The sequence below is a fragment of the Oncorhynchus keta genome, chromosome 30 (genome assembly GCF_023373465.1).
Source record: "Oncorhynchus keta strain PuntledgeMale-10-30-2019 chromosome 30, Oket_V2, whole genome shotgun sequence".
Lineage (NCBI taxonomy): Eukaryota > Metazoa > Chordata > Actinopteri > Salmoniformes > Salmonidae > Oncorhynchus > Oncorhynchus keta.
The window spans coordinates 32,785,665-32,811,571 of record NC_068450.1 but is presented as its reverse complement, the minus strand read 5'-3'; the positions used below and the strand labels follow the sequence as shown (position 1 = coordinate 32,811,571).

Sequence of the window (25,907 nt, the reverse complement as noted above, 5' to 3'; positions counted from 1 at the left end):
GTTCTTGATACACTGAAACCGGTGCGCCTGGCACCTACTACCATATCCCGTTCAAAGGCACATACATCTTTTGTCTTGCCCATTCACCCCGCACACATACACAAACATCCTTCTTTAACCTGTCTCCTGCCCTTCATCTACACTGAGTGAAGTAGATTTAACACGTGACATCAATAAGGGATCATAGTTTTCACCTGGATTCACCTGGTCAGTCTATGTCATGGAAATGTTTTGTATACTCAGTATATTAAAGTGAACTTTTGAGGGTATGTAACTCAAGTTTTCCACACACAAAATGTCTGGTAAACATATTTTGAGATGTGAGCCACAAGTAGATAATTAATCCAGTGTGATGACTGTTGCATACCATACGATGCCCATATTATGCCCGTTTAAAGATGTTTTGTCACATGTGAGCCACTAATGGATCAATCCATTGTCATCAATATCGCAAAGCATAACATGCTCATATTATGCCGGTTCCAAGATGGGAAAATACTTATTTTGTCCTATTATCGTGAACTTTGAGGGATTCTAATTCAACTGTAACACAGTAAAAATGGATGGTAAAAATGTTGTCACGTGTGCTACTAGTTGATCAATAATCATTTTTGACTGACTTAATTTAAATATTTGTAACGATTTTTTATTAATTTAATGAAATTATATATGTTATAGCTTGAAAACAAATCTAAGCCTGTACAGTGAGTTGGTTCTCTCTTCCAGCGGTCAGGTTGGAGTCTCTTCTGCTCCTCTTCTGTTAATTGGCTTCAATGGTGTATATCCTCCTTTCTTCTCACCTTCTTCAAATTCTCCCCCAATATCACAAGGAAACAATGGTGCGCCATGTTAATCACACTGTATTACTGATATACTAGTGACACTCGTCACAAAATGTTTACCATCCATATTTACTGTGTTAAAATAATGTCACTGTAATATACAGTAAATGTATTTTTCCAATCTTGTAGCTGGCATAGTATGGGCCTTGTGTGGTTTATAAAGATACCATTTTGTTAAGGATAGATCAAACACATGTAGTTATTTAACACTTTATACACAATTCTAAACTCTCTTTAATGAAATACAAAGAAAAACGAAGAAAAACATCAAGCTCACTTAGATTTTGCTGTGAAACTGTGTGTGTGTGTGTGTGTGTGTGTGTGTGTGTGTGTGTGTGTGTACTGTGTTTGTATGTCATGACTGTAAACACATCTTGCTTTCACAATTTAACATTTGTTAAACAGCACACACGCTAGGCTACTGCAGCTTATGCAGCCATACTCTACCCGGAATATCAAAGAAAGTTTTGATAAAGCGAGAAATGTTATAATTTTGATTATGGAAGATTAAATACGTGTGCTTCAAACGGTTTGCTTGGAATGATTTGTAGCTATCGTCTCAATCTGTGCATGAAAGTGCATCCTACTCAGTTTCAGAAAACACGTGATACCCTAAAGTGTTGCGTATTCGCGCATAGAAATTCAGGAGTAAAGTCAAACGCAGGTGGCTTAGCTGCGATTTGCGAGTGTCGGCTCACTTGACCGCAGTGAAATTTCTAGTGGGGAAGTCAAGTGTCTGAACAACTGTATAAGTCGATGTCCTTTGTTAGCTAGTACTGACATATTTAGTTGTGTGTAATATGAACAATTTACCATAGATACTGTCCATGTTTGATTAGGTCAAATGAGTTCAGGTCGCAAGCATGGCGCAATAATGTGCAAAACTCGACTCAACTGATTGGATTGGGACTGCCATTGCCTTGGACTTTCATGTTGATGTAGGAATCACATTTGTGACCGAAGGTAAGCATTGGCTACAATGTTTCAATTAAATGAGTAACTAAGTTAGAAAGTATATTGATAGTTAGCTTAGCTACCTACCGTTAGCTGGTATAACTTTGCTACCAAGTCAGTTAGGTTGCTAGCCTTGTCCACTTCCTCTTTATTAGCCAGTTAGCATGTATGCTAGCCAACTAAAATAGTATAATCGACTAGCATGTTTGCTAGCCACAATCAAACAATGAAGTAGTTAGCTAAGTAAAGCCAATAAAGCCAGTTTGCCCTTCTTTATTGAGTCATTATGGGGCTATTGGAAAATGTACTTAAATTAGCTAAAGCAACACCCTCTCTTATCATGACACTTGTTTTAGTTAGCTATTAAACTTGAACTGGCTAGTTAGCTAAGTGGTTTATGCACAGAGCATTACCCGTAGCAAATCCAAATGTAACGAGAACTGTTTAATCAGGCCACATTTGAGATTGGGTCAGATGCAGGAAATCAATGATATCTTTAATTCCGGTAAGTAATTTGATATAACTGTATGTAATATCCATATGTGCACTAACTATTGCTTTATAAGCCATTACTGTTCTCAAGGTCTTTGTCTTCTCTCTCAGACACAATGGCAGAAGAGGAGCCTTACCTACCTCACCAACCGGTAAGCTAGGTGTTTCATGTCCACGCAATGTCGAAACTGAATCTCTGTATTTGTCATATATGCATTGTAGGCTTTATCTTTTGTCACTGAGTTTTTAAGAAGAAATCGATTTCCCTATAAACACATAGCACATCAGAACAACAGCCCATATTAAAGGAGAGGTTAACACGGTGGCTAAAGATGTCTCTTCATCTGACATAGGTTTGCCAGTGTCTCATTCATAGATATTATTCATACATTTCTACATTTGTCATTGAAATTAGATTCTCTCTTGTCTTTTCTTGTAGTACAACTTTGACATAGATCCACTATGGGATCCCCTGAATTTCCCTCCCATGTCACACTCCAACTCACTCCGGACAGGTAAGAAGTCATGACCCCCTTTATAAACCCATTATGAGCTATATTGATTACCTGCACCTATCTGTCCCCTTCAGATATGCCCCATGTTTAGGCCTTTATACCCAAATAGAGATTAAATGGGCCTAACTAAAGATGTAATTTAATGAAAGCCTAAAATTGGAGAGTACTTTCACTGTAGAGAGTAAGCTCTTCCTTGCCACCTCGGTTCTTTTATGGAAAAAGTTGTTTTTCTGAACTCAGTTTCATGATGTCATGATATTGCAGAGTTGTAATGTAGACATAAAGTGTACTTCTCCTTCTCTGTGCTTTCACTTCTCCTTTGGTCTCAAGAGGGCTGTTTTAAAACCAAGGTTTAAGTGAGATTAGTAGTGGATGTTTATGCCAGAGTGGTTGTGGGAATGGGCCAATAAGGTTCAAGGTACTGCTGCTTCTGCCTTTTTGAACTGCCCAGACATATGAAGCTGCGAAAGACCATCAACTGTGAACAGCAAGATCTCTACAGTTGTTTTTGTGTTCAAAGCGACATTGAGATTGTTGTTTGTAATGAAAAGAGCTATATAAAATACATCTATTTTATTACTACTTTCTTGGGGGATACCCATCTCTGTACCCAGAACTGGCATATTCAAGAGCAGTCTAGATGAATGGACATACCCGATAAGCTACTTCATTCATCTTACAAGTATGGATCAAGACATCTTGTGACAGTGCAATGCTCCATTCTTAGAGCTGAAGGAAAATGTCACATTTGAATGTCTGAAGGTTGTCTGTTCTATAGAGATCTGAAGCTGAACATCATTTGGCAGATGAGGTTCTTGATTGAGGTTATGTCAGTGGGAGGATGTGGCTTAGGCAGCGGGCCCTACATTAGGCAGGAAGGGGAAGAAGCTCGCTCAGCTAAGTAGTTTGAGGAGGAAGATGTTCTGACACGGACGATAGCCCTGGCCCCCATTCCTAAAAGGTTCACACCCTTTGTCAGTGTTGCTTCTTATCTGACTTTAAATACATCCTCTATCACAGCACCTGGGGAAAAGTAATATGTTTGTTTAGTAGAGGGAAGGTCCTGGAGAGCTAGGCTACTGGCTGTGCAGGATTTTGTTCCAGCGCCACTCTAACACCTGATTCCGCTAGTCAATGTCCTCACTGGCAGCTCATTAGTTCACAAAATCGTCTGTGTCAGAGCAGGGCTGGAACAAAAGCCTGTATGCACACCCATTACAGAAGCTCTCCAGGAGGAGGGTTGGCCAGTCCTGTTGTAAAACTAATGTAAATCATTGTTTATTTGTTCTTAGTTACAGCAGATGGGCCCTACCTCCAAATCATTGAACAGCCTAAACAGGTAACCCTTTTCGTCATTGTGCTCCTTCTTTCAGTTACACCACAGGCTACGTAAACAAGCTAGACTCCAAAATCGAATTTAATCACATTTCAAAGTGGTATTGAAAAGTGTTCAGTTGAGTGTCATTAAAAGTATTCTATGTCTATTCTAGCGGGGCTTCAGGTTTCGTTATGGCTGTGAGGGACCTTCTCACGGCGGGCTACCAGGGGCCTCTAGTGAGAAGAACAGAAAGTCCTATCCCAATATCAGGGTAAGATCCACCAACATGTCCTTCCTTATGTCATAATTTCCTTCCTTTCTTCCTTGATGCTTTCCATCCTTCCTTCTTCCTTTCTCTCCTTAGTTATTTCCCTTCTCCCTCCTTTACTTTCGTCGTTCTGTTCTCTTATTGCCTGCTGTCTGTCCTTCACTCCTTCCTTCCATCCTTTATTATCATGTTTTTTACCCCTTTTTCTCCCAAATTTCATGGTATCCAATTGGTAGTTAGTCTTGTTCCATCGCTGCAACTCCCTTACAGACTCAGGAGAGGCGAAGGTCGAGAGCTGTGCGTCCTCCGAAACACAACCAGCCACACTGCTTCTTGACACAATGCTTAATTAGCCCGGAAGCCAGCCGCACCAACGTGTCGGAGGAAACACCGTCCACCTGGCGACCGTGTCAGTGTGCATTGCGCCCGGCCCGCCACAGAAGTTTCTAGACAACCCAACCGGCCAATTGCGCGCTGCCTCATGGGCTCCCGGTCACGGCTGGATGCGACACAGCCAGGGATCGAACCAGGATCTGTAGTAGCGTAGCTAGCACTGCGATGTAGTTCCTGCGCCACTCAAGAGGCCCCTTTCCTTTGATCCTCCAACTGAACAAGCAGAAGTAGGAATTCTGCTTGCGATTCCTAGGAATTTTCTGTCTCTTATGTGTTTGAGATTTAATAGTTTTTTTCATTCATAAACGGAGAAAGTTATGATCAGTTCCGCTTGTATTTCAAACTAACATTTACAGGCCCACCCTGACAGAAATCCATTCACGGCATGCAAATATATCCAGTCTCTCACTCACACACCACAAATATTAATTTATCTTAGACAATTTGAACTATGTTCAGAATAAACTCCTGGAAATCCCCTCTTCTCGTGTCTCCACATATTTTCTTCAAGTAGTAGGAGTAGGTGTTTCTCCAACCTCTCATTTGCATAGAGTGCTTTTAAAAAAATAGATTTCAACCTTTGTGACAGTAACACTCAAACTCCTAACTGAGCCTGTCACTCAGCCAGTCAGCCAGCCAGTCAAGTCCTTACGATTCAGTAATTTAGTCATTAAGTCGTTATGAATGAACTAGCTGCACAGGCTGAGAGCCAATAACCCTGAGAGCACATTTTTGAAAATTAGGTGTTTGAAAACAGGTATATAAATCTGACCTGCCATTTCCTTTGTTTCAAGCCTTTTGGGATTTTCCTCCTGTGTCATAGGGGTAATTACTAGGAACTGTTGAGTGGCGTCTCCGACAGGAAACAGTATTTTCAGCTCGCCCCCACGATCTCAGACAGACTCAGACATGAAACGACTGCCTCAGAGCGAAGAAAGTATTGTCTCTCAAACCTTTTCTAGAGGTTGTGCAGGCACATGTAGCCCACTGCCTATGTTGTGCATCTGTACAAAGAAGACACACAGTGCATTGATATATGAGTTCTGTTTCTGTGCCACATGCATGCTCCCCTATGTATTTATTTGGACGGTGAAGCTAAAGCTTTTAATATGACTCTATACTCTAGCCTTCGGGATTGAGATCAAATGTTTCATATGCGGCAACAGTACAGAATGTCTGAGTTCTCCACAAGTCAGTGCTTGCATCCATCCCTGGAGGGGCAATTTAAATTGAATCTGATCTTACAGACAAGGACAACAAAATAGTATTCTCACTTTTCACCTTGTAAGATAACCCAAATAGGTAACCAAGGGAGGAGTTATATTCTAGTCCTTATATTCTAGAAAGCCGGATATGTATATGCTGTGGCTATAGACTGGGTTGAGGAAAACACACATTTGAGCGCAAGAGCAGGCTAGAGATTGTTTTCTAGGTAGACAACTTCAAAATGTGTTTTCAGTCTCACCCTCTGGCTACTGCACCTAACGACACAGGCTGTTTTTAGGAACTGGGTTGGTTTTGTATGTAGGCCAATTTTGTCTCGGGGAACCAGAAAGAGGCGAAGTGAAGGCCTAGTTCAGTGGCATTCGTCTACAGCAGGGTTTCCCAAACTCGGTCCTGGGCCCCTCTGATACACGTTTTGTTTTTCTCCCTAGCACTACACCGTTGATTCAAATAACCAACTCCTCATCAAACTTTCATTATTTGAATCATCTCTGTAGTTGCTAAGGCAAAAAACCTAAATGTGCACCTGGGGGGTTGGGGGGAGGGGGCCCAGGACTGAGTTTGGAAACCCTGGTCTACAGTGTGGTATTAATTTTGACCAGGAAGCATGTGTAAGATTTCAAAGTGGTTAGATGGCATACCTTTACCTCCCCCCTGTGTCCATTACATATGTTGATATCCATAAGCTCATAGCATACATAAGTCACTCCCAGAGTTAATCATTTATTTGATGCGTCATTGTTGCTGTATTGAATTAATGGTATCAGCCTTTGACAGATCAAGAATGTTGTTTACATTCTATTGTTAGATCTAGACTATCTATGTCGGCTTCCTTTTAGTCAGAACAGAACTCTGAGACGTTGGTCTGTGTGTCATAGAAAGTGATTCAACTGCATGAAATGCATATCTGATCACTGAAGAGAAATGCACATTCTCTTTTCTGTGAAGAATTGGTGACGGGTAAGCTGAGGGGTTCCCCGTGACGGGTAAACCGAGGAGTTTTTGATTGGCTGGGAATCTTTAGTTGAACTTAACCTTTTGCCGTTGTTTGAAAATAGATCTGGTGGCGTATGAAGAAGTGTGCGAAGACAGGTTCCCAACCTACCCTAACCCTGAGTGTCAACTTGAGCCATGAGGAACACTGTTTTCATCCATCCTTTCCTTCATATTTTCATTTGGTCGATTCATCACTCAGATATTGTTTACCATTTGGACTGGCATTTTCAACCATTTTGAATGCTTGTTGCGTGTGATAGTATGCGTGTGTTTTGTTGATGCAAGAGAGACTAATTTTCCCCGTAGAGAAAGTGTCTGAATAACCACATGACACACACAACACAGTGACCATCACACTTCAGCTCCTAACTGAGCCTCACTCAGCCAGCCATTACATTTCAGTAATTTAGTCATTAAGTCGTTATGAATGAACTAGCTGGACAGGCTAAGAGCCAATAACCCTGAGAGTACATTTTATATTTTTCTAAATTGTATTTCCTTACACAAAAAAACACACTACCATGCTATGTAAGCAGGAGAGCGCGTAGCAGTCTGGCTATAACCCAAATAGGTAACCAAGGGAGGAGTTGTATTCTAGAAAACCTTATATGTACTCTACCTTTCAAAAGTTTGGGGTGACTTAGAAATGTCCTCTAATGATCAATTAGCCTTTTAAACACCGGTCTCAACGTTAACAGTAAGGAGGCGACTCCGGGATGCTGGCCTTCTAGGCAGAGTTGCAAAGAAAAAGCCATATCGCCGACTGGCCAATAAAAAGAAGATTAAGATGGGCAAAAAAAACACAGACACTGGACAGAGGAACTCTGCCTATTATTATATTATTATATATTATAGAAGGCCAGCATCCCAGAGTTGCCGCTTCACTGTTAACGTTGAGACTGGTGTTTTACGGGTACTATCTAATGAAGCTGCCAGTTGATGACTTGTGAGGCGTCAGTTTCTCAAACTAGACACTCCAATGTACTTGTCCTCTTGCTCAGTTGTGCACTGGGGCCTCCCACTCATCATTCTTTTCTGATTAGAGCTAGTTTGCGCTGTTCTGTGAAGGGAGTAGGACACAGCATCTTCAGTTTCTTGGCAATTTCTTGCATGGAATAACCTTAATTTCTCAGAACAAGAATAAACTGATGAGTTCCAGAAGAAAGTCCATAACCACAAATGGTTATGCTCCAGATACTCAACTAGTCTGAAGAAGGCCAGTTTTATTGATTCTTTAATCATAACGACAGTTTTCAACTGTGCTAATATAATTGCAAAAGGGTTTTCTAATGATCAATTAGCCTTTTAAAATGATAAACTTGGATTAGCTAACAACATGCCATTGGAAAACAGGATTGATGGTTGCTGATAATGGGCCTATGTAGTTATTCCATAAAAAAAATCTGCCGTTTCCAGCTACAATAGTCATTTACAACACTAACAATGTCTACACTGTATTTCTGATCAATTTGATGTTATTTTAATGGACAAAAACAATGTTTTTCTTTCAAAAACAAGGACATTTCTAAGTGACCACAAACTTTTGAACAGTAGTATATGCTGTGGTTAAGGACAGGGTTGAGGAAAGAGACATTTGACAAGTGCAGGCTAGAGACTTTTCTAGGTAGGCCTAGGCAAATTCTAAATGTGTTCTTCAGGTTCACCCGCTGGCTACTGTGTCTAACAACACGTGCTGTTTCTAGGAACTGGGTTGGTTTTGTATGTAGGCTCATTTTGTCTCGGGGAACCAGAAAGAGGCGAAGTGAAGGCCAAGTTCAGTGGCATTCGTCTACAGCAGGGTTCTCCCAACAGGTAGAGCTACCAGTAGCTCGCAGCCCACCTACGAGTAGCTCGCAAATCAATTCTGAAATGCATGCATTTTTTTTCATATGTTCCATCGCAAAATGTCAAACAAAGCTCACGCTATCATTGGCTACTATCCAATCAAAGCCACATTGACATTATCCCACCCCTGGTTAGCCACGGTTGGTTTAAAAAGCCAAATTTAACACAATATCTGCCAATTAATTTTAGCAATATTGCCCCCCTCTGTCTGTTTGGTTGCGCGTTTGTCTACCAATCTGTATGTAGCCAGTTAGCGACGATAATGATAACCGTCTTGTGGGTAGACACTTTCCCCAAAAACATTCTCAATTAAATGTTAATCCAGGATCATTTCTATCAATTGGGTGCGGATTGTTTTGCTAACTCTGTCATGACATGTGCTTCAGCAGTAACTGAAAAAAACTGGGGAAAAATCACAAACCACGAAAATAAAATCTTAAAACAGAATTTGGGGAAAATACAAAATAGATTTTTATGGGACCTTTTGTGCCAAGTAATGCTTATTAACCAATTTGCTGAGGGGTTTTCCGTGACGGGTATGGCGTTTCGGATTGGATGTAGAGGTCGACCGATTAATCGGAATGGCCGATTAATTAAGGCCGATTTCAAGTTTTCATAACAATCAGAAATCTGTATTTTTGGGCGCCGATTTAAAAATATATTTTTTTATACCTTTTATTTAACTAGGCAAGTCAGTTAAGAACACATTCTTATTTTCAATGACGGCCTAGGAACGGTGGGTTAACTGCCTCGTTCAGGGGCAGAACGACAGATTTTCACCTTGTCAGCTCGGGGGATCCAATCTTGCAACCTTACAGTTAACTAGTCCAACGCAATAACGACCAGCCTCTCTCTCGTTGCACTCCACAAGGAGGTTGCCTGTTACGCGAATGCAGTTACCCAAGGTATGTTGCTAGCTAGCATTAAACTTATCTTATAAAAAACAATCAATCAATCATAATCACTAGTTAACTACACATGGTTGATGATATTAATAGATATTATCTAGCGTGTCCTGCGTTGCATATAATCTGACTTAGCATACAAGTATCTAAGTATCTGACTGAGCAGTGGTAGGCAGAAGCAGGCGTGTAAACATTCATTCAAACAGCACTTTCGTGCGTTTTGCCAGCAGCTCTTCGTTGTGCGTCAAGCATTGCGCTGTTTATGACTTCAAGTCTATCAACTCCCGAGATGAGGCTGGTGTAACCGAAGTGAAATGGCTAGCTAGTTAGCGCGCTAATATGATTTCAAACGTCACTCGCTCTGAGCCTTCTAGTAGTTGTTCACCTTGCTCTGCATGGGTAACGCTGCTTCGATGGTGGCTGTTGTCGTTGTGTTGCTGGTTCGAGCCCAGGGAGGAGCGAGGAGAGGGACAGAAGCTATACTGTTACACTGGTAATACTAAAGTGCCTATAAGAACATCCAATAGTCAAAGGTTAATGAAATACAAATGGTATAGAAGGAAAATAGTCTTACCTGGGAATATTGAAGACTCATGTTAAAAGGAACTGAAAACACGACCTTTCACCTTTCACTGTTGTTTAATAAAAAATAACTCTGGTCACTTATTTAAAAAGTGTGCGAAGACAGGTTCCCAACCTACCCTAACCCTGAGTGTCAACTTGAGCCATGTTGAACACTGTTTTCATCCATCCTTTCCTTCATGTTTTCATTTGGTCGATTCATCACTCAGATATTGTTTACCATTTGGACTGGTATATTCAACTGTTTTTTTCAATGCTTGTATGTATGCATGTATGCATGTATGAATGAATGAATGAATGAATGAGTGAGTGAGTGAGTCACTATCAGTCTGGCTCCCGGGGCTGTTGTTCTAATATCTGGTCTAAAAAGTGTTTGTCTCCCTCTTTGCAGATATTTAACTATCAGGGGTTGGCACGTGTGGTGGTACAGCTGGTGACCAACTCTAAAGATGCCCACCTCCATGCCCACAGTCTGGTGGGCAAGCAGTGTGACAAGGGCATCTGCATCGCAGACCTACAGCCAAAAGACTCCAGCATCAGGTGTTTGTTTCCACCATTCTCTCTCCAGCTGAGACACACACCAGCTAGCTTATTGGTGCATTCAACAGGTTTTAATATGCTTACTTATTGACAACATTGCAGACATGTCAGGACTTTTTATAAGATAGGCCCTTCCTTTGAGATGTAGTGATGAGATTTCTGACTTAGGGTTTCCCCATCTAACCTGAACGTACGTCGTTGTGGTGTTATATCTTGCATGTTTACGTAGCCCTTCCCATTAACAGCCTGTATCACCCTGTATATAGGTTGAAATTAGAGGTTGACCGATTAATCGGAATGGACGATTAATTAGGGCCGATTTCAAGTTTTCATAACAATCGGAAATCTGTGTTTTTGCACGCCGATTTTGCCGATTTTACATTTTTTTTTTTTTTACACCTTTATTTAATCTTTATTTAACTAGGCAAGTCAGTTAAGAACACATTCTTATTTTCAATGACGGCCTGGGAACGTTGGGTTAACTGCCTCGTTCAGGAGCAGAACGACAGATTTTCACCTTGTCAGCTCGGGGGATACAATCTTACAGTTAACTAGTCCAACGCAATAACGACCTGCCTCTCTCTTGTTGCACTACACAAGGAGACTGCCTGTTACGCGAATGCAGTAAGCCAAGGTAAGTTGCTAGCTAGCATTAAACTTATCTTATAAAAAACAATCAATCAATCATAATCACTAGTTAACTACACATGGTTGATGATATTACTAGATATTATCTAGCGTGTCCGGCGTTGCATATAATCTGACTGAGCATACAAGTATCTAAGTATCTGACTCAGCGGTGGTAGGCAAAAGCAGGTGCGTAAACATGAATTCAAACAGCACTTTCGGGCGTTTTGCCAGCAGCTCTTTGTTGTGCGTTAAGCATTGCGCTGTTTATGACTTCAAGTCTATCAACTCCCGAGATGAGGCTGGTGTAACCGAAGTGAAATGGCCAGCTAGTTAGCGTGCGCTAATAGCGTTTCAAACGTCACTCTCTCTGAGCCTGTGGTTTTTTCCCTTGCTCTGCATGGGCAACGCTGCTTCGAGGGTTGCTGTTGACGTTGTGTTCCTGGTTCGAGCACAGGGAGGAGCGAGGAGAGGGACGGAAGCTATACTGTTACACTAGCAATACTAAAGTGCCTATAAGAACATCCAATAGTCAAATGTTAATGAAATGGTGACAAATGGCAAATGGTATAGAAGGAAAATAGTCCTATAATTACAATAATAACGACAACCTAAAACTTCTTACCTGGGAATATTGAAGACTCATGTTAAAAGGAACCACCAGCTTTCATATGTTCTCATGTTCTGAGCAAGGAACTTAAACATTAGCGTTCTTACATAGCACATATTGCACTTTTACTTTCTTCTCCAACACTTTGTTTTTGCATTATTTAAACCAAATTGAACATGTTTCATTATTTATTTGAGGCTAAATTGAATTTAATGATCTATTATATTAAGTTAAATTAAGTGTTCATTCAGTATTGTTGTAATTGTCATTATTACAAATAAAACACAAATTAAAAATCGTCCGATTTAATCGGCTTCTGCTTTTTAGGTCCTCCAATAATCGGTATCGGTATTGAAAAATCATAATCGGTCGACCTCTATTTGAAATGGCAGATTTTGCTATACATGATGTCAGAGCTTTTGACTGACAGCCGCTATAAACTTGAACACTGCGCGTGACAAGAAGATGCCCCCGTCCCTCCCGCAAATTGGGCAACTTTTGCACATTTGTTGTCTGACTGAGGGAAATGCTTTAAATCAAGAAAAGTCATGTCATTTACAGTATCAAGGTTTATAATTATGTTTCATCCACATTTAGAAAGATGACATGCGTCATAGCCTGGGTTGTCCTGAAGAGAACGAGCCTATGTTTGTCTTGTCCTTTCTATGCGCACCAAAGTTGTAATGTTCTTGAAATGCCTTTTGAAAGCCTAACACTGTAAGATCCTATTTTATAATTTAGCTAGCCATGTTGGCAATATAATACGCTTTCAAATGATGGCCACCTGACCCAAATTGTGATTTTTATAATGTAATGTTTTTGGATTGCGTAAACAACAACAGTCATTTTGTGATGGTGGGGACACGACTGTGTTCCAAATAAAAAACTACAAGTGTGCTCGCTTCAGTTCCTCAATGGCAAAGCTAGGAGAGCAAAAACAGAAGGGGCAGTTAGACCTCTCACTCAAATCCTTGTAATCATTGACAAATGCTGTGAAAAGTACAGTAAATGTAAAATGTACATTGAATCCAAACATTACACTGTTGATTTTGTCTTGTCAGGTGAACTGTTGTGTCCTCACCTTTGGTCTAATATTTTCCCTATAATCTCCAAATTGTTCTCTTTCAATTGCTTCCATGGTCATGAATATGCTTTTTCATAGTTCTTCTATTAGAAACATTTCAATTTGGTGGTATCCATATAGGCCTATTTCCACAAGCGTACAGGATTAAAAACGTACCACATATAAATCAATATCTCCATGTGACAGTTTCCCCAACTTGGGCATCCTCCACGTGACCAAGAAGAACGTGAGTAAGACACTGGAGGACCGTATGTCTGAGGCCTACAGGATGGGCTACAACTGCGGTATCGTCATCCATCCCGAGATGGACGCCTTCCAGGGAGAGTTCCGCATCCCCCGAGAGCTCACTGGTCAGTCACCTTTAAGACGATGGACTGAATGACTATATTTCTGCAGAGCACAAAGAATATTTTTTGTTTTGCATACAGTGCTTTCAGAAAGTATTCACACCCCCTGACTTTTTACACATTTAGTTGTGTGACAGCCTGAATATAAAATTAATTAAATTGTGATTTTTGTGTCACTGATCCACACCCTATAATGTCATTAGAATTGTGATTTTAGAAATGTTTACAAATGAATTCAAAATGAAAAGCTGTAATATCTTGAGTTAAAAGTATATAACCTCTTTGTTATGGCAAGCCTAAAATAGTTGCTTAACAAATCCCATAATAATAATAATAATAATAATAATAATATATGCCATTTAGCAGACGCTTTTATCCAAAGCGACTTACAATCATGTGTGCATACATTCTACGTATGGGTGGTCCCGGGAATCGAACCCACTACCCTGGCGTTACAAGCGCCATGCTCTACCAACTGAGCTAATAAGTTGCATGGACTCTTGTGTGCAATAAAAAAAAAAGTGACTACCCCATCTCTGTACCCCACACATATCATTATCTGTAAGCTCCCTCAGTCGAGTAGTGAATTTCAAGCACAGATTCAACCACAAAGACCAGGGAAGTTATCACAAAGATGGGCATTGGTTAAAAAATATATTTTTAAAAAGCTGACACTGAATATCCCTTTGCGCATGGTGAAGCTGTTAATTAGGCTTTGGATGGTGTATCAATACATCTAGTCACTACAACGATACAGGCTCCCTTCCTAACTCAGTTGCCGGAGAGCAAGGAAACCGTTCAGGGATTTCAGTGAAGCCAATGGTGACTTTAAAACAGTTACAGGCTGTGATAGGAGAAAACTGAGGATGGATCACCAACATTGTAGTTACTCCAAAATACTAACCTAAATGACAGTGAAGAGAAGTAAGCCTATACAGAATAAAACAAATATTTCAAAACATGCATCCTGTTTGCAACAAGGCACTAAAGTAATACTGTAAAAAATGTGGCAAAGGAATTAAACTTTTTGTCCTGAATACAAAGTGTTATATTTTGGGCAAATCCAACATCAATATTTCCAAACATGGTGGTGACTGCATAATGTTATGGGTATGCTTGTCGTCGGCAAGGACTGGGGAGTTTTTCACTAACCTAAAACACAATGCCAAATCTACAGTTACTTACCAAGACGACATTGAATGTTCCTGAGTGGCCAAGTTACAGTTTTGACTTATCTGCTTGAAAATCTATGGCAATACCTGAAGATGTCTGTCTAGCAATGATCAACAAACAACTTGACAGAGCTTGAAGAATTTTAAAAATAATTATGGGCAAATGTTGCACAATCCAGGTGTGGAAAGCTTTTTGAGACTTACCCAAAAAGACTCTGCTGTAATCACTTCCAAAGGTGTCTCTAACCTGTATTGACCCAGTGCTGTGAATACTTATCTAATCAAGATATCTTAGTGTCTTATTTTTTTATTTGTTTAAAAAATAAATAAATCCTTCCACTTTGACATTACAGAGTATTTTGTGTACATTGTTGGCTTCCATTTCAACCCTACTTTGTAACTTTTTTTTTTTTTTTTAAAGTCAAGGGGTGTGAATACTTACTGAAGGAACTGTATGTGAACTTATGCGTTGCCTGCTTCATTGAACCTTTGTGAGTGTATGTGTTTTCAGATCACCAGAGAAATCTGATCAGCAGCGCAGCGTCCTACCAGGCTAAAGAGATGGACCTGAGCGTGGTGCGCCTCATGTTCACAGCCTTCCTCCCAGACAGTGACGGGGGCTTCTCCCGTAGACTGGACCCCGTCATATCAGACCCCATCTTTGACAGCAGTAAGTCACTAACAGCCACAGCCACTCGGCCGTTTGTGCTGCGCTTTCCAGTGCACTCTGACCCCAACAGTACATTACATTTACATTTAAGTCATTTAGCAGACGCTCTTATCCAGAGTACAGTAATTAGCTAGCCAAGACCCAATAAGAAGTCTCTGTTGTCCACCGTTGTTTATTCTTTACATTACCAGTGAAGGGTGGTTTATTACCCTTCTCTAAGTCCATCTTATGACAAAGCTCCCTCACCTCACCATAGAAACACACCATACCAGGCTACATGCAACCCAGTAGCTATAAGACCAAGTGCCTCAGCTTAATGAAACTCCGGAAGGGACTATTGTTTGAACAAATGAATAGAACCGCTCTCGTGCCTTTATGCAGTGTATCACTGAATTCAGGTTTTTATTCAGAGTTATACAGATGTATTGAAATTAAACCATATCTGTGTGCCCTGGTTTCATTTGCGTAGCTCTGTGCGTTTATCTTCCTCTACATCACATTTGTCACTCGGCTTCCTCTCCAAGGCTGAAACTAGGCATCCACTTTTCATTTCATGATGCCAGCCCTTTACTGCGTCAAAGCATCCACACAGTTTGTGGATGTCAAGTCCTTTCTTCTTCACATTTGGGGTGTCTGGGGTTTCTTGAAATTAGAAAAGATTTTGAAGAGAAACAAACAAAATGGTGGTTTGAAATTTGATAACAAAGTGCAATTTCAAGGATTTGCAAGGCATCAAATAGGAATGATGCACCACAAAGAATACCTTTTTTTTGTTGCATATTAGCTGTCAATAAATACAAATGTAATTCTGCTTGCACTAAACAGAAGATCTGAGTTGACCCTTTTGACCATCTCTCTATTCCCTTGTCCTGTCTGCAGAAGCTCCAAATGCATCTAACCTGAAGATAGTGCGCATGGACCGAACAGCTGGCTGTGTGACTGGAGGAGAGGAGGTCTACCTGCTCTGTGACAAGGTTCAGAAAGGTACACTAGTTCCTTTTTCACACTCCACAGCTGAGTCAACCTTGAGCTGAGCTGTACTGCGCTGGCATGGTTACGCATCCACCATAGTTGCTGGAAAAGAAAATATCCAAGCCGGTACCATTTGGGTCATCACGATAGTGTGAAACCAGTGTAAGATGCAGGCGCCATGGTTGTACCATCTATTCTCCCAAGTGTGATTTATCAAGACAACTTTATCATGAAGATCTAACTGTCAACGTGTTGTCTGAAGCGCTATCTAGCTGGCTCTTAAAATCAACCCGGTACATGTCTCTGTGACATCATCATTTATCACACTGTACTACTCATGAAGGAAGTCCTCCGGCCTGCTTTTCCTACCTCAGGGAATTCCCCATCTGTTATGCAAATGTGGTAAGAGGAAGAGAGTTGTAGTGGCCTATTGTCCTTCTCGCTATGTTTTCCTTTAAAAAAATCTGCATTGGTCGGTTGGCAGAACGTCAACAACCCTGGAATGAAAGATCCTCTCTTGGGACAGAAGTTCAGGTCTCTGTTGGGCTCTGCTGTTTGACTTCCAAACAAAGAGCCTCATCTCCAGTCTCCAGTAATTCTACCTCACTGAGACTCAATCAGTGATCTCCTATTCCTGTCCTACAGGCTTTTCTTCCAGCCCAGCACTAACACACTTGATTCAAACAATCCATACTGAAGACCACGATTTTCAATGATTCTTTGAAATAGGTGTAGTGTTGGGTTGGAACAGATGCCTGCGCACACAGTGGCTTTCCGATGACCGGAGTTTCCTTGTCGAGGAAGTGTACAATGCAGTAAAAACATTTCTCTGAGATATTCAAATAATCCTGTCTGGAGATGTTGGGCACCATTTCCTGGTTTCCTTGGAAAGATGTTGACATTTCCTTTTTGTTCCATGACTGATGACGCGTGAAAGATACCTTGCAACACTTGAAGGCTTTATGCACATACTTGTTGGTTTGGATAATGAAGAAGTGTTGTTTTTTCTAGTGAACTTGTATTATCCTCCAATATCTTTCACATCGGCAGTTTATTACTTTACTCCTAGTTTGAAGGTGGAGTTGTGACAGTGTATCTTCCCTCTGTCGCGACAGATGACATCCAGGTGCGCTTCTATGAGGATGACGAGACGGGGCTGACATGGGAGGCCTTTGGGGACTTCTCCCCCACCGATGTCCACCGACAGGTCAGTGACACAGAAGTTGCCAATGAAGTCCATTTCCTCCCCTGTAACAGTACTATAACCTAACCATGAGTAAAATCTCCACCCTCTTCCCCCTCCACAGTTTGCCATTGTTTTCAAGACCCCCAAATACAGAGACCTGAACCTCCAGAAACCCACCTCGGTGTTTGTGCAGCTGAAGCGTAAATCGGACAATGAGACGAGCGAGCCCAAGCCCTTCACCTACCATCCGCAGATCATAGGTGAGCCGGTCTGAAACACCCCCAGACCACTTTCTGGAGACCCCTTGTGCATGCTGGCCTCCATTCCAACCCACTGTAGTTTGTGCCATTTTTCAAATTGAACATAACCCATTATTCTGTCAAGTCAATCTGCTCGTCTTGCCCCTGGTCTTCATCCTCAGATAAGGAAGAAGTGCAGAGGAAGAGACAGAAGACCCTGCCTAACTTCCAGGACTACAGCGGCCACGGTGGAGCAGGGGGCCTGTACCGGGGACCAGGGGGGGGGGGTCCCGCTACAGGTGGAGGAGGAGGTACAACGAACATGTTTCTTATGTCATTAATTTTTACAAAAATGAATAAATGTCAACCATGTCAACTTCAAATGGGTAATGTCTCATAAAATTCCTAAACACAAGATGAAGTACCATTTCAAAAGCTTTGTCTATTTAGGCTAACATAACAACTTTTGATTATATTTTAGGTTTCTTCCAGGGCTATTCCACCTACAATAATTATGGCACCAGCTACAACTCTGGCTTTTCCCCTGGCATGAGTGGTGGCGGGGCAGGAATTAAACATGGTGAGTGTGTCTGTCTGTTTTCCAGGGTTTAGAGATAAATTCTGTTTCAGTTCAGGATAGGAATGAAGCTTAAACCATGTTCCCTCTCAACACAGCTCCACAAGGCAGAGCGGAGGACAGTGGTGATGACAGTGACATGGATGATGACCCGGCCTCAGGGGCAGTGGTGGGGGTCCGAGCCAAGTCAGAGGATGCCTCTGCTGGGGAGACTAGTGAGGAGAGCGGGGCCGGTGTGGAGCTAGGACCAGGGGACAGGACTGGAGGTGAGGTCAACCGAGACATTTGTAAAGTGATTAGCCAGAGTGAGTCAGTGTCTCAGGGTGCAGACCACTGCAGGGTGTGTGACCGTGTGTGTTGGAAGCCAGGGTGTTGTGTATCCAGTCAATGACAGTGTTTTTATATTTGTGTACAGAGTGTGTGCTGGTGGCCAGGCTGGTGGATGTTGCTGAGAGGCAGGCTGAAGCCCTCTTCCAGTACGCCGTCACTGGTGACGTCAGCTACCTGCTGGCTCCACAGCGCCAGCTCATGACTACTCAGGACGAGAACGGTGACACGTACGTCCCCCCTCCCATCACTTCAGACCTAATTTTAATGGAAATATAACCGTCCCTGCATTTTTCAAACTTTTCTATCTGCATTCATTTGCCTCCATTTTGTGTCCATCTGCATTGATGCCAATAGGATATATAGCCCTGAAATCTGGCATAATTTCTCCAGTAGCACATGCCAATCTGTGCCTGTCCTCTGTTTCTCCAGTGGTCTCCATCTGGGGGTGATCCACAGCCAGACAGACGCAGTCAGGAGTCTAGCCCAGGTCCTCTCTGCCCTGCCTGGAGAGGAGGTCCTTAACATGAGAAACAACCTCTACCAGGTAACAAACACACATGGACAAGAATTTGTTCTTAACCGACTTGCCTAGTTAAATAAAGGTCAAATAAATAAAAATCTGAGGTAGTAAAATCAGAACCCCATATTTATCCCTCTATACCAGACTCCTTTGCACATAGCGGTGATAACACAGCAGAAGGCTGCAGCTGAGGCCCTATTATTGGCTGGGGCTGATGTCACTCTGTGTGATCGCCACGGAAACACAGCTCTTCACCTGGCCGCCCAGCAGAAGGAGGGAGGTATGGTGGGATTTCTACTGAGACACAGAGAGATAGTGGAACTAGTGGACCTACCCAACACAGCAGGTACAACACACACACACACACAGTACATTGTGAAGAGTCCACTGGAGTATGACATTGATTTTATCCTCCAGGACTGTGCTCCCTCCACCTGGCTGTGCTTGCCAACAGCCTGTGTTCCCTCAGGGACCTCCTGGTGAACGGGGGCAGTGTGGAGGTCCAGGAGAGGAGCTGCGGCCGCACGGCGCTCCATCTGGCCACTGAGCTGGACAACGTCTCCCTGGCAGGCTGCTTGCTACTGGAGGTATATATTGTAGAAGCCTTGCCTACATCCATACCTACCACCCTGCATCTTTCTGCTGGCATCTTGAGACTAAGCAGAGTTGGGGCTGGTCAATACCTGGATGGGAGACCTAGAGTATGTTTAGTATAGTCAAACTAACACAGCCCTTTCCTTGTGATGGTCGTGGGCATAAGATGTGTGTGTTGACAGTGTTCTCTTTCTCCCTAGGGGAATGCTGATGTGGACTGCTGCACCTACAACGGTTCCAGCCCTCTCCATACAGCCACAGGGCGGGGCTCTGTCAAGCTGACTGCTCTCCTCATGGCTGCAGGTGGGACTATGTTTCTTCAAACTGTCCCCTTTGTGCAAATGTCTCAATTTGATGACCGTCTTGATGTTTGCTCTGTAATATAGTCCTAGCTCAAAGACAGAAAGGACTTTATCAATCTTTTCATGTCTAGGTGCCGATCCTCACAAAGAAAACTTTGAGCCCCTGTTCTTCAGAGAGCATGACTGCTGTATGGATGAGGAAGAGGAGGAGGACGAAGGCTACATCCCAGGGACAACTCCTCTCAACATGGCTGCCACTCCTGAGGTGGGTTCCGTGTGTTTGTCATTAACCTCAATGTTCTTCTATGGTCACATGTCACTCAGCTGACTAATATTGCTACAGTCCTTTCTCACACTTTCACACTTTTTACTATGAAAGTAATTTTATGACTGTTTGAAACTACTGGTGTGTGAATTCAAGAGTTGAAAGCATTTTTGAGAATTGACCTTTGATTAACTGGAACGTTCGCTAAATATTCTCTCTCTTCCTTGTGCTTCTAGGTGTTGGAAATCTTGAATGGAAAAGAGTACAAGCCCGAGACCAACGCCTTCGTCTTCGTCCCCCCTCAAGGTTGGCTCACGCACTTCAGTTTAAACAAGCCCCTTCATTGTAATCTCTCCAGCTTAAGCCATGGGGTTCTCCTGCTGTCTCATCTTGGTTCTTGTCCATTGTGGAGTACAACGATGTCATATTTCTGTAGGTGACATGCAGAGCCTGGGCTCAGAAACAAAGCGGGCACTATGCCAGGCTCTGGAGTGCCCGGAGGATGGCTGGGAGATGCTGGCACACATACTGGGCCTGGGCATCCTCAACAGTGCCTTCAGACTCAGCTCCTCCCCCGCAAGCACGCTGCTGGACAGCTACGAGGTACACACCCACTATCCCAACCTAAAGCAAAGACATGAGGGGGAAATATAGGGCTTGTGAGTCACACAGCCATTGTAAGATTGAAATTTCACTTTCATAGTCTGTCCTCTTTCTTGGTCAGATTTATCCCACCTTAAATTAAAATCAGAACAGAAAGTGAATGAATATGTTCTCATGGAAACTTGGGGACTGTTTTCAACACTTCGATTGAATTTTGACTCAATTGCTGAATGATGACGTGCGTCAGGGCCCCCACCGAGCCAGGGGACTAGGTGATCTCCCTCTCCGGGGCCGACGTGATCTTTAATCCGGTCAACACTTAAGGTCGCGGGCCGGGTGTTATTCCAGCAGCTGGCAGGCATATTCACGGTCATGTCCTACCTCTCCTTGACCCCGCCTTTATTCCCCACGTCTCAGGAGACCTCAATTCCATACCACACTGCCCTCACCCACCTAAATAAGAGGAATACCTATGTGGAAATGCTTTTCATACACTACAGTTCAGCATTCAACACCATAGTCCCATCCAAGCTCATCACCAAGCTTAGAACCCTGGAACTGAGCACCTTCCTCTGCAGCTGGATCCTGGACTTCCTTTTATTTAGATTTATTTCACCGTTATTTAAGCAGGTAGGCCAGTTGAGAACAAGTTCCCATTTACAACTGCGACCTGGCCAAGATAAAGCAAAGCAGTGCGATTAAAAACAACAACACCGAGTTACACACAAACAAACATACAGTCAATAACACAATATAAAAATCTATGCACAGTGTGTGCAAATGTAGAAGAATAAAGAGGTAAGGCAATAAATTGAAATAATTACAATCTAGCATTAACACTGGAGTGATGGATGTGCAGATGATGTGCAAGTAGAGATACTGGGGTGCAAAAGAGCAAGAGGGTAAGTAATAATATGGGGATGAGGTAGTTGGGTGTGCTATTTACAGATGGGCTGTGTACAGGTACAGTGATCGTTAAGCTGCTCTGACAGCTGATGCTTAGTTAGAGAGGGAGATATAAGACTCCAGCTTCAGTGATTTTTGCAATTCGTTCCAGTCATTGGCAGCAGAGAACTGGAAGGAAAGACAGCCAAAGGAAGTGTTGGCTTTGGGGATGACCAGTGAAATATACCTGCTGGAGCGCATGCTACGGGTGGGTGTTGCTATAGTGACCAGTGAGCTGAGATAAGACGGGGCTTTACCTAGCAGAGCAGAGCTGCCGGGATAAGGGGGTGAGAAGGATTACATCCTATCCTAGATTCCTTAAAGAGAGGTGTCTCTCCGGAAGGTAGATGACCTGGAGCCAGTGGGTTTGGCCAACGAGAGCATACAGGTCGCAGTGGTGGGTAGTAAATGGGGCTTTTAGTGACAAAACGGATGGCACTGTGATAGGCTACATCCAGTTTGCTAAGTAGAGTGTTGGAGGCTATTTTGTAAATGACATCGCTGAAGTCGAGGATCGGTAGGATGGTCCGTTTTACGAGGGTATGTTTGGCAGCGTGAGTGAAGGATGCTTTGTTGCGAAATAGGAAGCCGATTCTAGATTTAATTTTGAATTGGTGATGCTTAATGTGAGTCTGGAAGGAGAGTTTACAGTCTAACCGGATACCTAGGTATTTGTAATTGTCCACATATTCTAAGTCAGAACCGTCCAGATTAGTGATGCTAGTCGGGAGGGTGCTGGCAGCAATCGGTTGAAGAGCATGCACTTAGTTTTACTAGCATTTTAAACAAGGGTGGTGAGGGTAGGCAACATCACCTCTGCCACGCTGACCCTCAACATGGGGGCTCCACAGGGGTGGTGCTTAGTCCCCTCCTGTACTCCCTGTTCATCCACGACTGGGTGACCACCCACAACTCCAACTTGATCATCGAGTTTGCTGATGACACGACGGTGGTAGGTCTGATCACCGGTGACGATGAGACAGCTTACAGGGAGGAGATCAGTTATCTGTAGGGCCGGGACAACAACCTCTCCCTCAACGTCAGTAAGACCAAAGAGCTGATCGGGGACTACAGGAAACTGGCTGTGAGCACCCCCCCCATCCACATCGACAAGGCTGCAGTTGAGCCGGTCGAGAGCTTCAAGTTCCTCGGTGTCCAAATCTTTGAAAAATCTTTTGTATTTATTTAACCTTTTATTTAATTAGGCAAGTCAGTTAAGAACAAATTCTTACTTACAATGACGGCCTACCCCGGCCAAACCCTAACAACACTGGGCTAATTGTGCGCCGCCATATGGGACTCTCAATCTCGGCCTGTTGTGATACAGCAGACAGCCCAGTACATCACTGCGGCTCAGCTCCCTGCCGTACAGGACCTCGGTATCAGGCAGTGTGAAAGGAAGGCCCAGAAAATTGTTAGAATCCAGCCACCCAAGCCATAATGTTCTCTCTGCTTCTGCACGGCAAGCGGTACCGGTGCATGAAGTCTGACACTAACAGGCTTCTGAACAGCTTCTATCCCCAAGCCATAAAACTGCTACATAGTTAAGTGGCTACATGGACTATCTGAGTTGACCCTTTTATTTACATTTTTACACACTCACAGGACTCTACACACTCACGCACTGACACACCAACACACGCACACTATCCATTTTCTCACACACACATTTATTCTGACTCTATACACTCACAATCATAATTTACACTGCTGTTAATCTGTCTGTCATATATCCTGATGCCTAGTCACCTTACCCCTATACATATCTACCTATATGTATATGTATTTCATTGGTGTTGGAACTGACCCTGTATATACCTTACTTACTTTCTTGCTCTCTATTTCTCGTTTGTTGTACTTTATTTTTTAGTACTACTGATATTGATTACTCCATTGTTGGGATAAGCTCTTGCAAGAAAGGCATTTAACTGTAGTTGTGCATGTGACAACTTGATATGTTACACTTCTATGCCACCGTCTGTAGGTGTCTGGAGGAAAGGTCAAGGACCTTTTGGAGGGACTCAGGACTGTAGGGAACTGCTCTGCTTTGACAGTACTGGAGGGGGCACTGCGTGAAACAGAACAGGCTCCACCAGCCCCCCAAAGCACCACAAAACTCTTAGGTAAGCTCAAAAACAACAGCCATTATACCTTATGTGATTTCAATAGAATAATCTTGGCTAAGAAGTCCCCTGCTCTTAATCCCCCTTATCGCTCTCTTTGTGTTGCTGGGTGTCTTAGAACGTGTGTGTGATCTGAAGCTGGACGGATGGGAGGACAGCGGAGTGTGTGACAGTGGGGTGGAGCTCTCCACAGCGTGACCGCCAGATTGGTCCATCACATATCATGGCCCTGTCCATGTCATGAAGCTTCTGCTTCCTAAAAGCAGGCTATAGACAATTTCCCTCTGAAAGGGATGAATCCTACAAGCACACCTCACACATCATGCTAAATCCTCACTTTTCTATTTGGCCCAGTAACATTTTGAAAGTGGTTTTGTATACGTAAATATAATATGCAGGTTATGTTTGGATAATGTTTGCATAATAAGTAATCTATTTGAAATGTGATGTTTGTATAAACATCATGAATGGGTTTTATTCGGGGAAAAGGTGTTTCCAAGGTAACAGCATGTAGTATAAATCCTTGAAACGAATAATTTATGAAAGATTCATTGACAATTAGAAACTAAATCTGATCTGATATTTTCTCCTCCCACTAGTTAATTTAGTCATAGTCAAACAAGCAGCCAATTCTAATAACAATATTTTTGTATGGGACTTTGCAAAGTCCATCTGGCCCCGGGGCAAAATTATTTCCAACACCTGATTTATAGGGCAGGGACCCCATACAGAATGGATTTTAACTGTAAACCGCTTTGGATTAATTATATGAAATGAAAATTGCCCCTATACAGCAGTAGCATGCTGCCAAAGGGATAGCTCATTGTTATGAATCTCCCACTCATAAAAAGTGATTCCGTACCTGTGGAAATGCTAAACATGGATAAAATGGTTTGTATTGGAACCAAGCAACCATTAACACTTCCCTCCTGCAATTTTTTTGTATCGTGTACAAAGTCATATTGAATTTCCTATGGAAGTGATGCTACCAGTCATTTATAAGTGTAATGGATTATCCTCCACTATGCATGTCTGTTAGAGCACAATCCTCACTCTGGACTACAGTACAGAAACCACTTTTGGATATCCTTTAGTTAATTCCTGTGTAGACATGCTTTTCTCCATGTATCTGTATTGAGTTGGGGGGGTAAACTCAGTTTTGGAAGCCATTTGTTTCTGGTTGTGTGTAATTTGCAGGTCCATTTAAAAAAAATCACATGTTGAGTTCTGCGTGAAGATTGGAGAACGGTGCCTTATTTTCTTCCCAATTTCGTAATGAAGTATTCAGCGTCCCCATTGATATTTCATGTTATCAACAGCAGATTGAAAGACATTTGTTTCATACAAGTTTGAAGCCATTCCAACATCTTCCTGACAACACTGGCATTTTTAGGCATTGAAATGTGTATCTGTCCCAAGCAAAAGTTTGGATTGGCACTGCATCACTGTGTGGGGCTTCAATATTTATACCTGTACCATGTGAAACAGCTTTGTACAGTCAATGTTTGCTTTTTAATGGGTTTTATTGTAACTTTTTTAATAAAATTGTTAATGGTGTGCAATTTGTCCCATATTTTAGTAGCTACATATTGGGTGAGGTTAATGTGATGTAGATGGGACACAGGCCTGAAAAAACATATCCACACTTGTACAACACGGCAAGTATCTGTCACTCTGGATAAAGTGTACTTAATGTAAATGTCAACCATTTCTGATTCAAATGCAGGTATTCAGCATCCCAGGTGCGTCACCACCGAAGTGGACTTGACCCGTTTTAGTCTGAAGATTCTTAAATTAAGGTATTGGAGTCTAGGAAAATACATGGCTACTACATCGTAAGGTCCATAGCTGCTCTAGTCAGTCATGG

General features: G+C 42.4%; 1 protein-coding gene across 1 annotated transcript; it reads left to right on the top strand.

Moving 5' to 3' along the window:
* The first annotated feature begins 1,224 nt into the window (after positions 1–1,224).
* Positions 1,225–25,597, top strand: LOC118363406 (nuclear factor NF-kappa-B p105 subunit-like). The gene is made up of 24 exons (XM_035744233.2): positions 1,225–1,805; positions 2,400–2,440; positions 2,728–2,803; positions 4,096–4,142; positions 4,294–4,392; positions 10,726–10,874; positions 13,382–13,545; positions 15,226–15,384; positions 16,264–16,368; positions 17,472–17,563; positions 17,664–17,802; positions 17,964–18,092; positions 18,263–18,361; positions 18,457–18,624; positions 18,774–18,915; positions 19,118–19,232; positions 19,353–19,554; positions 19,626–19,795; positions 20,003–20,105; positions 20,236–20,369; positions 20,606–20,675; positions 20,806–20,972; positions 23,902–24,040; positions 24,159–25,597. The coding sequence occupies exons 2-24, from the start codon at positions 2,405–2,407 to the stop codon at positions 24,236–24,238; spliced, it is 2,784 nt and encodes a 927-aa protein (XP_035600126.1). The 5' UTR covers positions 1,225–1,805; positions 2,400–2,404; the 3' UTR covers positions 24,239–25,597.
* The last annotated feature ends 310 nt before the right edge of the window (positions 25,598–25,907 follow it).